The following is a 13,538-nucleotide window of genomic DNA, read 5'->3' on the forward strand; positions in this document are numbered from 1 at the left end:
CTGTCCGAAGTGCAGACGTGTTCATGTTCTCCCCTCCAGAACGTGCAAGTCTGCACAGCAGAGAAGTTAGGTGCTCACACTCTGGAGGCCAGCCAGTGGGATTTGACCTCCCTCCACCACTTCCCAGCTGGCCAACCTTGGGCACATGACTTCCTCATCTCTAACCAGCCTGTTGTGAAGTGCACATAGCATATTGCTAATGAATTTTTAGAGTGACTTCACAAAGTGAGCCCCAAGTACATGATTGTGTGGCAGGATGTTAAATTGCAAGTTTCAGCTGAGACCAGGATAAAATAGCAAATGGGACCTTCCAATCAAAGTTAGGTATCAGGCCAATACACAGATTTTCAAAGCAGGTGGCCAGGAGCGAGTTAGCTAGTTCTAGCGCCTGCAGGACGATGAGTAGGTTGAAGCCAGTGGAGACGGGAAGACCATCTGTGAGGAGCTTTTCTTGACAGAAATCCATCCTGGACTCTGCTGTCACCTCAGGAGGGAGGTCTGGGATGGTGACAGCTCCCTCACCTCAGGTCTAATTGAGGGAGAGAGGAGAGCATCTCCATGGGACAAATTAGAAACCTGAATGTGTGTCCCCTGATGAATGACTTTCTACTTTATTGTCCTTTGTTATTTAACCTAGGGCCGTGTGTGTGTGTGTGTGTGTGTGTGTGTGTGTGTGTGTGTGTGTTAGCTAGGGCTCTTCTGGTTGTTAGAGACGGCAACACTATCTGAATCAGCTTGGGAGAGAAGGGAGCATTGGTTGGTTTGACACTAGACTATTTAACATAACCAAGGGGAGCACTGAATAAGTGGCCCATGGGTTGTCAGGGTGCCACGGGGCCTCAGGGGCGCCTGGAGATGAGGACACCAGCGCTTCCAGGACTTCCTTGTTTGACTTACTTCCTGTTGATGTCTGAATGTGGCTTTATGATGAAAAATCTTGGCCGGCAACAGTTCCAAGCTTCTGACACCACAGGGAACGGGTGCTCTTGACCCAGTTTGGGTTTGGAAAATCTTTACAAAAACTCTGGCTGGCTCGGCTGGGTCAGGGCTGCCCCCAGATGAGTCCAGCATGGGCGGAGGAGGAGCAGTTCCTAGAGCATTAGCTGCCCAGAAGACAGGTGTGCCTCTCTAACACCCTATTTGTGCTCATCCCTGTAATTTTTCAGTGTGTCAGCTTCTTAGGTATAGCACTGCCTGGTATAAAGTGCACCATCCAGTTCAGACGTAGAGGTTGGGAAGGGAAATGTCTTCCTAAAGGATGGGTCGAGGCAGAGAGAAAACCCTGGAGACTGGGGAGGAGGGTGAAACAAAGAAGAAGTGATAACAGCTTCTTTGGGGTGCCGCTCAGGGATTGGCCATAAGATATCTGTGGGGCCTCGCATGTGCTAACTGGGCAGTGGTGGGATGAGGATGGTCCCTGAGTCTGACCAAGGGCACTGCAGCAGCCACTTAGCGCCTGGAGATGAGGACTCCAGTGCTTCTAGGACTTCCTTGTTTGACTTACTTGTTAGCGTGGCACTTGTGCAGATGGGGAGCTTGCATTGTGTGTCCCTCCTCCCCTTCCTGGGTCCTTCTCACTTCTTATGGGCCTTTCCTGCCTCCACCTCACTATCCCCGTAGCCCATTGACCTGAGGCACCTTCATCTGCTCACCCTCCCTTCTCAGGGTCACGCTCCTTTACAGGGACCCATTTGATAGACTTACTTCTGATCCATGTCCCCAGCAGCTGTATCTCAGAGCAAAAGATTCCACTCATTCAATGATTCATTCCCCCAGCACACACCCATGGAGCTCCCATTGTGCAGGATACACCGTGACCAAGGTGGAGGGGCCTTGACCTCCTGGAGCTTGCATTCCAATGGGAGAGACAGAAACTACACAAAGAAATATGTAACATCTGTTAGTGACAAATGCTTGGTAGGAAAATAAAACAGGGCGAGGAGATAGAGAGAACAGTGCTACTTAGTTGGGCTGACTGGGCAGGCTTCCCTGGGCAGGGGCATTGGAGCAGAGGCTTGAGTGCTGTGGATGAGTGAACCCTGCCTAGATCGGCAAAATGCATTGCAGGCAAGGGAGCACCAAGTGCAAGAGCCTGGAGGTGAGAATGGGTTTGGCATGTGATGACCAGACCAAAGTGAGGTATCAGAAAAGAAGAAAGGCAAATGGCTCTTACTGAATGAACAGATGATCCACCTTGCTCATAACTAGATTAATGTAAACTGAAACTCACTGAGAAACATGGTGGGTGTTCAGGACTTCTTTTTAAATCCTTATCCGAGGATATGTTTATTGAGAGAGAGAGAGAGAGAGAGAGAGAGAGAGAGAGAGAGAGAGAGAGAGAGAAGAGAGAGAAGAGAGAAACATTAATTGCCTGACTGGGGATCACACCCACAACCTAGATATGTACCTTGACTGGGAATCGAACTGGCCACCCTTTGGTGTATGGTATGGTGCTCCAACCACCTGAGCCACCTGTCCAGGGCTCTTTAGGATTTTTTGCTTGCTCAGGTCAGATACAGAATCTGAACTAACTATAGAAAATATAGTTCACATGTAGAAAGATCCCTAAATGTGCCATACTAAAAAAAAATGCACATCAAAGCTCAACTGTGGTAACCACATCTCACCCACACCACATGGGCAAAAGTCCGACACATATGGCCACCCTTGCTGTGGGGAGCCACTCTTTCTCAGAAATTGCTGGTGGGGAAGCAAAATGATACAACTCGTATGGAAGAGCATTTGGCTGGATCTAGCAAAATTACATAGACATTTGCCTTTTAACCCAGCAATTCCACTTAAAGAACCTGTCCCAAAAATAAAATGGCAAAATATGAAAAGGCACGAGCAAAGTCTATCAATTGCTGTACTGTTTAATAGCCTAGCCTGTGCCCTCTCGCAATCTGGGGCCCCTTGGGGGATGTTGGGCCTAAACCGACAGACTTCCCTCTTGCAATCCGGGATGCTGCATGCACCAGTGACCATACTTTTCATACAGGTGAAAGGCATCTTGCTGTTGTATGGGCAGCTACATTTTTTACCCTGATTATAAAAAGCAGTACATAACATGATCCTTCTGAGGCAGTAGTGCCATTTTCCCCATCTTATGGGTGGAAAAACTGAAGCAAAGAGAAGTTAAGTAATTGGCTTTGTCACACAGTTATAAGTGTCAAAACCACGGCTGACCACAACATGTGCAAGCCAGGGTCTATGCATGTCATTGCTGCATCATCCTGTTTTTTTCAGTGTTAGAGTAGCCTTGGCAGGTTTTAATTTTTAAATCTAAGAGACTATTCCCAATATATAGGGTATGGTCCTTAGGCCTGGCCGGTAATCAGGGCTGATCTGTGGGGCGACCGGTGGGCAGGGCGATCGAAAGGCCTCTGCTGGCACCTGCCTTGGCTGGCAACCTAGTGCCACCCTCTGGCTGGCCCTGCCCACCGCCCCCCCCATTGCCACCGCCGCTGCCCATTGCCTCCTTTGGGGGGCGCAGATGCTCAATTTGGCAGGCAACTCCTGCTTTGAGTGTCTGTCTCCTGGTGGTCATTGAATGTCATAGTGACCGGTCATTCTGCCAGCCATTCCACTGTTCAGTCGATTTGCATATTAGGGTTTTATTATATAGAATATAGATTAGGATATTAAAACATGTTGAAATACTGACTGAATGGAACTAGGCTCTTTGGAGAAATGTCCGATTCCTTATCTGGGGCTAAAAATGGACATGAGTCTGGGACAGCTTGTTATGCCAAAGGACGATGGGATTGTGTCAAAATATTAGCCAACCTATTAGACTCTCACCAGCCAATGATGGACAATGTAAGCATCACCAGCAAAATTACAATTGGTTTAAAACCATCAAATATGTGTAATAAACTCATAATGACACTTTAAAAATAAAAAAGAAACCCTCAATCATCTTTGAAGGATAATAAAGGAACAAATCATTTTTTAACAAAAAACTGTTAATGAAGGAAAAAAATCAAGTATGTATTTGCCTGTTATATAAAATGCAGCTCAGGGCAACTACATCATAGAGAGAAGTAGTTCTTTTTAATAGAACTGTTCTATGAATAAATGCAGAAGGAATACCATCATTTTCAAAGAATGAATGCTTTATGAAAGAATGAACCCAGGCCTTGAGCACGAAAGGCTGCTCATACCACAAAGAGAGACAGTGGCATTACATTCTCCCTGCCTTGATCGATCCTTTAGGAAGACATATTTCCTGCCCCATCCACCTAGGAAGGAATCTTGGTACACCTGAATCTTAGAAGCCTCTGGATCTAACTAGCAGGACCTACTGGTAATGGAGGGACCGGTGGAATCACACTATCAAGTTCACCAAGAACGTCTAGACTGGGGGAAATGCTAAAGGTCAAATATCATGGCTTCATCATCAGCAAGAAACTACAAGGAAGGAAAAAGAAGAGATGGAAGAGGACCCTGTAGATTAAGATATATGAGTGATACCGTAGTTTGAATCCCAATGCAAACAAACTGTTAAACAAAGCAAGGAAAGGATGGTAGAAGGGGTCCAGGGAGGGGATGGGGAGTAAAGAGGACATGGGTAGTATGGGTGTTGAAAAATGTGCAGAATATTTGATGATACTAAGGAATTGTTCTTGCTTTTTGGGTTTTGTGATGATAGGTATTGTGATGTCAAAAGAAGAGCCCTTGTCTGTTAGAGATATATGCTGAAATATTTATAGACACAATGATATGTTAGACATCTGGTTCAAAATAACTTGACATGAGTGGGAGGGTGGGTGGGGACATGGATCAGGGCTTCTCAATCTTGAACTTGCATCAGATTCACCTGGTGGGCTTGTTCAATTATAGACACTGATCCCGAGTTTTTTATTTGGTCTTGGGTGTAGCCCAAAGAATTTGCCTTTCTGAGTCCTCAGGAGGTATTGATGCTGTTGGTCTGGGGACCACACTTTGAGACCTAATGGCAGAGAGGAAAGAAGAATAACCCCAAGTTATTCTTGCACCTGGGTAGTGGGTACATGAAAGCTCTCATTATACTATTCTCTCTACTTCTGAACATATTTGAAATTTTCTATAATAGGCATTAAAACAGATGCAAGTGATCCAGAAGGACACATAGAAGAAGCAAAGCCTTCAACAACCCATCATTGTAATGGGAACATCTATGCTCATTGTAGAACAGACTTGGCTGCCGCCTCTGGGTTGAAAGGGGGCACATCTGCTCCTGCCCAGTTGGAGCTGAGAGCACCAGCTCAGCTGTCAGTCCCCTTAGAGGACTGCTGGGCCCGAGGGGCAGGGAAGTGGTCTTTGTCTGAGGGAGGTAGTCTTTGTCTGAAGGGTCTGCATCATGTGGCATCCATTTCCGCAGTGTGGTCAGTCATAGGAAGAGTGGTTTGGATGAATCCTAAGAGTCCCTGGCCATTTCATCTTGGAAGGGTGTTCTTGAGCAGAGAGCTGTGCCAGCGGGTTCAGCCGTCAGAGGTGGGGTGGTCACTGAACTCAGACGCCCACGTGTCCTCCTACAAGGACCTTTCTGAAACGCCTACATCAGGAGGCGTCTCTTTCTGTTGGAGGCCATCTACCCGCCTGTTAAGATTCATGTAGTTATTCAGTCATACGTCAGATACTTACGAGCGTACCTACTAAGTGTAAGGCACTTTCCAGCCCCTGTGAATACAGCAGGGAACAGGATAGGCAAAAATCTCTGCTTATGTGGAGATTAAATTCTACTTGGGGGAAACAAGCAATAAGCAAGTAAAGAACTTTATGAACAGAGTAATTTCAAATAGTGAAAAGTGCTATGAATGAAATTCAAATGAAGATGCTTGGATAGTAATTGATTTTGAGTATGTGTGTGCAGGCATGCGTGCATGCGTGCATACAGATATTTTAGGTGACCAGGGCAGGCTTTCTCCAAGGAGATGATATCTGAGCTGAAAGCTGGGTGAGAAGAAGGAGCCAGCCACCATGCGGAAATCTGGGTCTTTTCAGACAAAGTCAAAAGCAAGTGCAAAGGTCCTGAGATGAGCTTAGCATTTTTTTGGAAATGCCAAGACCAGTGGCTCTGGGACATGGAGAGGAAAGGGCAAAGTTGGTTATGAGGTGAGATGGGAGAGGAGGCAGGAGCCAGGGTATATAGGGCCTTGTAGCCATCAGCCAGGGGGCTTATATACATGCCCCAGACGCCTCCAGGGCTGCCAGTCATCCCCCAGCTATGAGAAGTCCATTTTATCTAGAGAAACAGGACACTTTTTTAAATAGTGAAGCCCCCTAGGGGCTCTGGCCTATAGGAAAAATGAATGTTTTGTATAGTCAATTGAATTATATATCTAATTTGTTGAACCAACCTATTTAAAAAAACCAATGATTTCATTTCAAAATCACTATATGCTCTCGATGCCTTATAATTCTACCTTAAAAACACTCAAGTTACAATTTGGTTCCCTGTTTAAGCACATATTCCTCTGTGATGGGTAATGCTATGAGTTATCAGTCATTTCATGCCAATATAAATGGTTTGAGAGCTGTGTCCTTGAAGATACATTTTTAAAAGGAAAGGCGTAAAGTTGGTGGGTTCTTGGGCACAGGAAGGCATCTTCAGGGCAGGAACCAATCAGAAAGGAGAAACTGAGCTGCATCAGCAAAAGGCCTGATTTTACAATTTTGAGCTTTGCTCTGCTTCCTGGATAGACGAATGTCCTCCTGCCAAGACATGATGGCAAGGCTCTTTTTCTTGAAATAACACACGTGTCTTTTAATAGCTCTTTCCTAAATGGAAAGTGTGAAATAATCCACAGAGCCCAGCGATTACAGCGCACTGCTCCTGCTGCCTGATGCACCCTGGCCAGCCCTGGACACGCACCCTGGACCTCACCTCTGCGGACCAGTGTTTTCATGACAATGAAACGCGGTGTCCTGGATGCAGCTCGAACAGCTGGTGGGAACAGGCCATAGGCTTCGCTCTGCAACTTCGCGTTCGAGGGACTTCCTATCGGTTGCTTGACATCAGCCACGATGAGATCATTACACCATGGAAATCGGCAAACGCAACACAGTGGGCTGTTTTCAGACAGCCGACTGTTAAACACCAGCACGCCGCTGCCGTGAAACCTTAAAAAGAATACTTTAGCGTATGCCGTGGCGTATGAAAAAATAGCTGTTTCTTTGTTTTGCCTCTTGAATAGTTGCTGATGGTGTTCAAAATGGTATTCACCTTTATAATTTAGCTATACTTATATGTATAGAGACACCATTTACTTTCTCAAAAACTTTGCAGGCATTCCATGGTTGACCAGATAGACACTGAGGGCCCCTCAAGGCTCTGAATCATCTGGCTCTTGCTGTCTTGGCTACCCCTGACTCCAATCAAATTTAATCATCAATGTGCCCCCCACCCCCAAGTACCCTATTCTTCCTTCTGGACATTTCTAGTCTGGAGGGCTCTCCTCACCCCTTCTCTGTCTCACAAAGGCTTACTCATATTTCAGGATCAGAGCAGAGGTCATGTTCTCCTTGACGCTCCTCTGCCCCAGCGCCCTTCCTTATCCGTTGCTCTTTCTCCAGTGCTCCCACCTCATGCTGCCTGTGCCTCTCCGTCACCGCTGCCTCGAGGTACAGATCTTAGTCTCCATGTCTCATCGCCTCCCTGGGAATGCAAGCCCCTCGAGGATCCTGACTTTTGCTTATTCATCATTTTCTCTTTTATAGCATCTGGTGCAGAGCTTTGCACATAATTACTACTCTGTTAGGGTTAGTTGAATTATCTGCATATATGACTTTGTATTCTCCACAGTTCCCTGGACAACATAGTAATTGACACACACACACCCCCCCCCACACACACACACAGACACACACACAATTTCATCAGTCTAAATATTTGTACTGTGGACTGATTTCATTTAGCATGGGTAATGCCTTATTCAAGGGAACACTAGGCTCAAATGGAGTCCAATGGGGACCAACGACAAAACTTCTACCTTCTGTGTGAAATGTCACCTTTCTCATCTGCATGCCGAGTTGGACCACTTTGTTCAATCATGTGATAGAAAGGTGCCCATCTGTTTCAAATCACTGCGCTCCGGTGGCCGCTGCAGATGCAACTGTATCCTGGTGGGGACAGATCCTGCTGGAACGTCAGTGAGTTCTACTGGTACTTCTCTACCTAATAACGAAATGAAAACGAATCTGATATTTTCCCTTTGCTCACTCCTACTGGGAAAGAAGGCTATTTCTGTTCTGTTGTTTCATTCATTAAGCAGTTTCTGCCTTCTCGTGCCAGGCACTCCGCTAAAGGCTCAAGATAGAAAGGCGAATTAGCCACAGCCCTGCCCTTCAGGGACTCACGATCAGAAAAAGAGAAAAGGCAATCGGATGCGTTCAAAGTCTCAGGCGAAACAGAGCCCCGAAGCGCTGACAATGACCCACATCAGTGCGTTGGCCCATTAGATTCTGCCATCTGTCCCCGCAGGAGGCGTTTGCCGTAACTCCTCCACGGGCCGCTTTTGGTTTGAATGACCTTGGAGACAGCCTGAAATCCCGAGCTCAGGAGGGTGCTTTTAGAGTTACTGGTCCGCACTTATGTGCTTCAAATAGAATTTCACAAACCTCCAATTATCTCCTCTTACCAGGCTGCCTAAATGACTGACGACTTAGCTCTCTAGTCCCTCCAAGAATGGATTTCTATTCAGCCGGTGCCCGCGATGCATTAGGATGCCCAGAACATGTGTGGCTGCTCCGAGCAGCCCAGGGCAATTAACAGAAGGCACGCAATTTGCAAAACGCCTCAACTTCCTGCTCGTCTCTGAGGCAGAAAATTGTCACACCTTCATCTCAGGAGGCTCATCTGCAGATTTATCCCCCCCAACACACCCCCTCCCACAAACAGAGCCTCTGGTGTCAGCTTCTCCTCCCTGCTTTTTGCAAACATAAGCACTCGGCTGAAACAACAGCTATGACTCAGTTCCTAGCCAGCGCTGCCTGAATTGATTTAGTCTGAGTTCAGATTTAGCACCTAATCATGTTCAATTTGCTCCACTGCACTGCCTGGAGATAAAAGGCATGGGGGAAAAAATAGCTTCAGCTTGTGTCAGTCTTTGTGGTGATGTCATTGCCATGAGAAAGCCGGCCCTTCCTTACTCGGCTGAGCTGCCTCAGAGGCGGCGAGCTGTGTGCGTGCAGCCAGTGGGCTCCAGGTGCCGAGCTCCGCCGTGTCCAGGGCAAGGCAGCGCTGGGCGGGCCACGGCAGCATCCACCGGGAGGCTCTGCCCATCACCCTGTCACGCAGGACACCGAGGCTGCCTAACTCTTTTGAAAATCAGGAGGGGGAATGCCAGCCCCTAGCATGGACTGTGATGTTTCCACTCTGGTCGCCTGTCTGGTGGATGTGGAGGTCTTTACCCATCAGGAGGTGAAGGTATGCACCTGCAATCTTATTTTGCATGATTGCTGCTCCTGAAGCTGCTGGGCAGAGCCTCTTTGGCTTAAGGAAACATGACTTTAATAGTTCGCAGCTCACGGTGTGTGCTAGAAATGCCTGTGGTGAGTGCCTGGCTGTATGAATTAGAATAAGTTAGAAGGGGGACCAGCACATTCATTTTGACTGTGATAAGATTGACCATTGTCTGTTGTTGTTTTTCTGGCCTTTTCTATTCGGCAATTTCTCAGTAGACATGTTTTTGTAGTTTCATATCTGTGTCAATAAGGAGAATTGTCAGTGCTTCATGTTCTGAGGGGTTTTGACTCAGTGATTAAAGGAAGACAGTGCACATGGTAAACCTCCCCCCCAGGACACCCTGCTAGCGGGACAGTAACGACTTCATGGCCTGTCACTTACCGATGCCACGGTGTGGTCTGCAAATTGAACAAAAGCTGTTCTAAGAAGGGCAGTTTCAGCCTCCAGCTCCCTGGAAAACGAAGTTGGAGAGCAGCTGCCTAAATTTTTATTTTTTATTTTTGTCAAGCAAAGGAGTCAAGTCGTTTCCCTGAGCAGTGGTGCAAAAGAAAGTTTAGGCATAAATAAATGTTGCATCTACTTAGAATTCCATGGCACTGTTCCCCACTGATTGTCTACAGGAATTGCTTAATTGTCATAGGTGATTGTCCCCTGATGATAGTCATTCTCTTTTTATTTCCCATTTTGTTGTATAGTATGAAAAAGGCTCCACGCTTGTAAAATGGGATTTTTAATTTATTCTCTCATATTTAATGTATGAATGAGCAGGAGCTTCTTATTTACACAGTTTACACACACACACACACACACACACACACACACACACACACGTCGGTTGCTCATTGTGTGATGGGAGGAAGAAAAGGGGAATTACATTGCATAATCATTTTCCATCCTTGCCTTGGTCTTTATTTAAAGGAAGACCTTGAATTCTTTACTGTTCCATGTGCAGCTGACACCCTGGTCCATCCCAGGTGGGGATTTATATGTTCGCTAGCATAACGCATGGCTCTGTCATTCAAGATTGGGGTTTTGGACTTGCTTTTGAAATGGATTCAGAAATCTGATTTGCTGTTTCTGCATATTTTAAATGGGTGGCCCTGCACTTACCAACTCTCATACTGGTGCTATAGAAGTGTCTACCACCTGTCATATTGAGGTCAGAAAATTAGAATATAATGGATTGGTGCTGCCTATGGTTGCATTGGGAATGGAAACGGGCATGCAAAGACTCAGAGTCCTTCCAGGTGTACCTGCCATACGCACCCAGAGGTGAGAGCCGTCATCAGAGCCCCTCCGGTTTAGCACCAGTTTCAAGTTTGGTGTGGGTAACCGGGTAGAGGTGTCTCCCACCAATGCTGGAACAGAACTAAAACCTCCTGACTCTCTTCTGTCCTCCACTGTTCTCTGTTGTTTACATGCTTGCTCTGAAAATGTCTAAACTTTTTTGGTTCAAGAACTAATAATGAGAAAATATTTATTGCGCATATGTAATATGCCAGGCATTCTGCTTACATAGGAAGGAGTTTAAAATATGCTTATATGACATATATCTGTGAGAGACATAAAAAATTACCACTTGCCCAACGTTTCTTAAAGACAGAGAATGCTTGTGGAATTAAAGGGACACAAAATTCTTACAGCTGGTTGTATTTGAGTGGTTGGGGTGGCTTCATGGAGAAAGTGGTATTTGAACTTGATGATGGGTAGATTTTGATCCAGAAAGAGGAAAGGCCTGGGGGATAGGAAGGCATTCCATGTTGCAGTAGAGTGAGTCAATGAATTTGACTGCAGTAGGATCTGAGAGATGGGAGGGGCTGCAGGGGAGGAAAGTGAGTCAGGACCAGATTATGGAGCAACTGATTCTGTTCATCAGAAATGTATAAGGTTTTCCGGGAAGATTCCCACCGAAAAGATGACCTTACTACCAAATAGCTCCAAATCACAATGTTTGTTTCTTTGGGGTGAGCTACTTGATCTTTCTGTGCTTTACTTTTCTCATCGGTAATGTGGGGAATAATAGTAATTCCTACCTATTTGGCTTCGTGTGATTGAAGAAAACTAGACACGTAAAAAAATTAACATGGTACCTGACACATTTATTGTTTAATAAATATTAGCTATTGCCATCATCATCATTGTCATCTTTTAGACATTCTCTGAAGGTGATAGATGACTTTTGCCAGTTTATTGGAATGCCCTAATTCTGATATAACAGTGACAATCCAGGACACAGAAGTGTTTTTCCTCCATTCCCCTAAACACGAACACACACACACACACACACACACACTAGCAATTTAGAAAACATGGCCCTTCCTTTCAGATACTTAATTATTTAAGGTAAAACAGTGGTATTATCAAGCTAAGATCCACTCTGTGCTTATTTAAAAAGGAAAAATGAATATAGTAAGGTGGGCCAAAGAGGTTTGTGGAGAAAACCTATGTGCTCCTGGCTCAAAAGTGGGCGTTACTCATTGTCATGTTCAAATGTGAAATTCTGCCACCAAACAAAGTTTCTCCAAAGGTATGAACGTCATTAATTGCCAATAACAGATACATGGCGGAGCCAGAGTTGCTTTCCTCCCAGGCTTCAGTATTTGCTGTCAGAGAGAAGGGAGGCTGCTCTAAGGCGAGGGTTTGACTCACCGGCCTGCATCCAGCTTGCTTCATCTCACTCTCTTTGCAGACCCTTCCTTTCTACGGGTAGCCCCATGGAAAAGCAACCGCCCCAGGTTAGGCAGCCAGCAGGCACCCTTTGCAGGTGCAGCGACCTATTTGAAGGGGATGGAGGCATGTGCAAAGCCAGTGTCTGATCTCGACTTAGAAAGCCTGATCTTCAATGGGGGAATCTCAGCGGGTTGCACTGGGGGCCCTTCAGACTCCAATGTTCTTAATGTTGGCAAAGCTGCTAGAGCAATCGTACTAAAAAGAGGAAAAAATCAGACAAATGGGGTGCTGCCATATTTGGCTTTCTTCAGAAATTCCATTAGTGGTGTCATGAATCTTGCTGTCTGTTTTATGGCATAAGAGTACACAGAGATGAAGAAATATGAAGCCCTTAATAGAAGAAAAATGATATAATGAGCTGAAGAGTGTGTGTGTGCGCGCGTATGCACACGCACACAGAGTTGATTTTTTTTTTCCAGCAAGGGAGGGAAGTGAGTCAGGACCAGATTATGGAGCAACTGATACTGTTCATCAGAAATGTATAAGGTTTTCTGAAAATAGTCCTCCACCACCCCAAGGAGCCAAACCCTTGGGAAAATGAAAGGGACCCAAAGATGGGTAATGGAATTTATATTTCACTTTAGTCCAGTGGTTCTCAAACCTGATTTCACTTTGGTATCCCATGGAGAGCTTTAAAAAAATATTGGCGATGCCCAGGCCCCACACCCCGAACTTCTGCCTTGGCTGATCTGGATGGAGCCCAGACCTAGGTTATCATATAAAGTCAGCGTCATAGACACAGGTAGGCACGGGCGCCGTCAGTCAACAATCGCCTAGAGTTGCCTCCACTTAAACTCCGACCCACATGCCCCAGGTGAAGGCTTGATGTGTGCAGTTTTAGAAGCTGTCGGAGGTGTTGAGACTCAGCTAACGCTGCTGGATCATAGCACCAAAAAGAAGAGGAAATCAGGCCAGTGAAGTTCTGCCCTATTGTTTCTCTCTAGAAATTCCATTGGCCACGTTTGAATGGATGGCCAGTGGAAACATCTCTGGGGAGGTGACAGTTTATTCAATGTCACTGTTCCAGTGTCATTCTGAAGCGAGTGAGAGCCATGGGCAGATCTGAGGGGGAAGCCTTTCAGGAGAGGGAAGAGTAGAAGCAAAGCGCGATGATGTTGTATTCTTACCCAGCCCCGTTTTCAGCTATTTTAATCATTTATTCATTCCGGGACCTAATGAGACTATCACTATCTTATGGCATGTTTTTATTATTTTTTTATAATTTTGAGGATGCTCCTTTTTAGAAATCGTGCTTGACCTAATTCCCTCGCACTATATTTTAAGGTTGTTGGTTTCTATGGGGAAGGGAGAAATAATAAGCAGATGTTTGTTCTCAGCATAATAATTTTTATACACTGAA

General features: G+C 45.8%; 1 protein-coding gene across 4 annotated transcripts in view; it reads left to right on the forward strand.

Annotated features, from left to right (window-relative positions):
- RCAN2 (regulator of calcineurin 2) overlaps positions 1–13,538 on the forward strand; it is a 246,135-nt gene that overhangs the window by 138,439 nt on the left and 94,158 nt on the right. Inside the window, exon 1 of one of the 4 annotated variants that reach the window (XM_036317027.1) lies at positions 9,138–9,409. The exons of the other annotated variants lie outside the window; for them this stretch is intronic. Within the exon in view, the coding sequence (XP_036172920.1) occupies positions 9,323–9,409 (87 nt within the window). The 5' untranslated portion in view covers positions 9,138–9,322. Of the gene's footprint in view, positions 1–9,137; positions 9,410–13,538 lie in introns of those variants that run through there. 4 annotated transcript variants of the gene reach the window in all.

The sequence above is a fragment of the Myotis myotis genome, unplaced genomic scaffold (genome assembly GCF_014108235.1).
Source record: "Myotis myotis isolate mMyoMyo1 unplaced genomic scaffold, mMyoMyo1.p scaffold_m19_p_7, whole genome shotgun sequence".
Lineage (NCBI taxonomy): Eukaryota > Metazoa > Chordata > Mammalia > Chiroptera > Vespertilionidae > Myotis > Myotis myotis.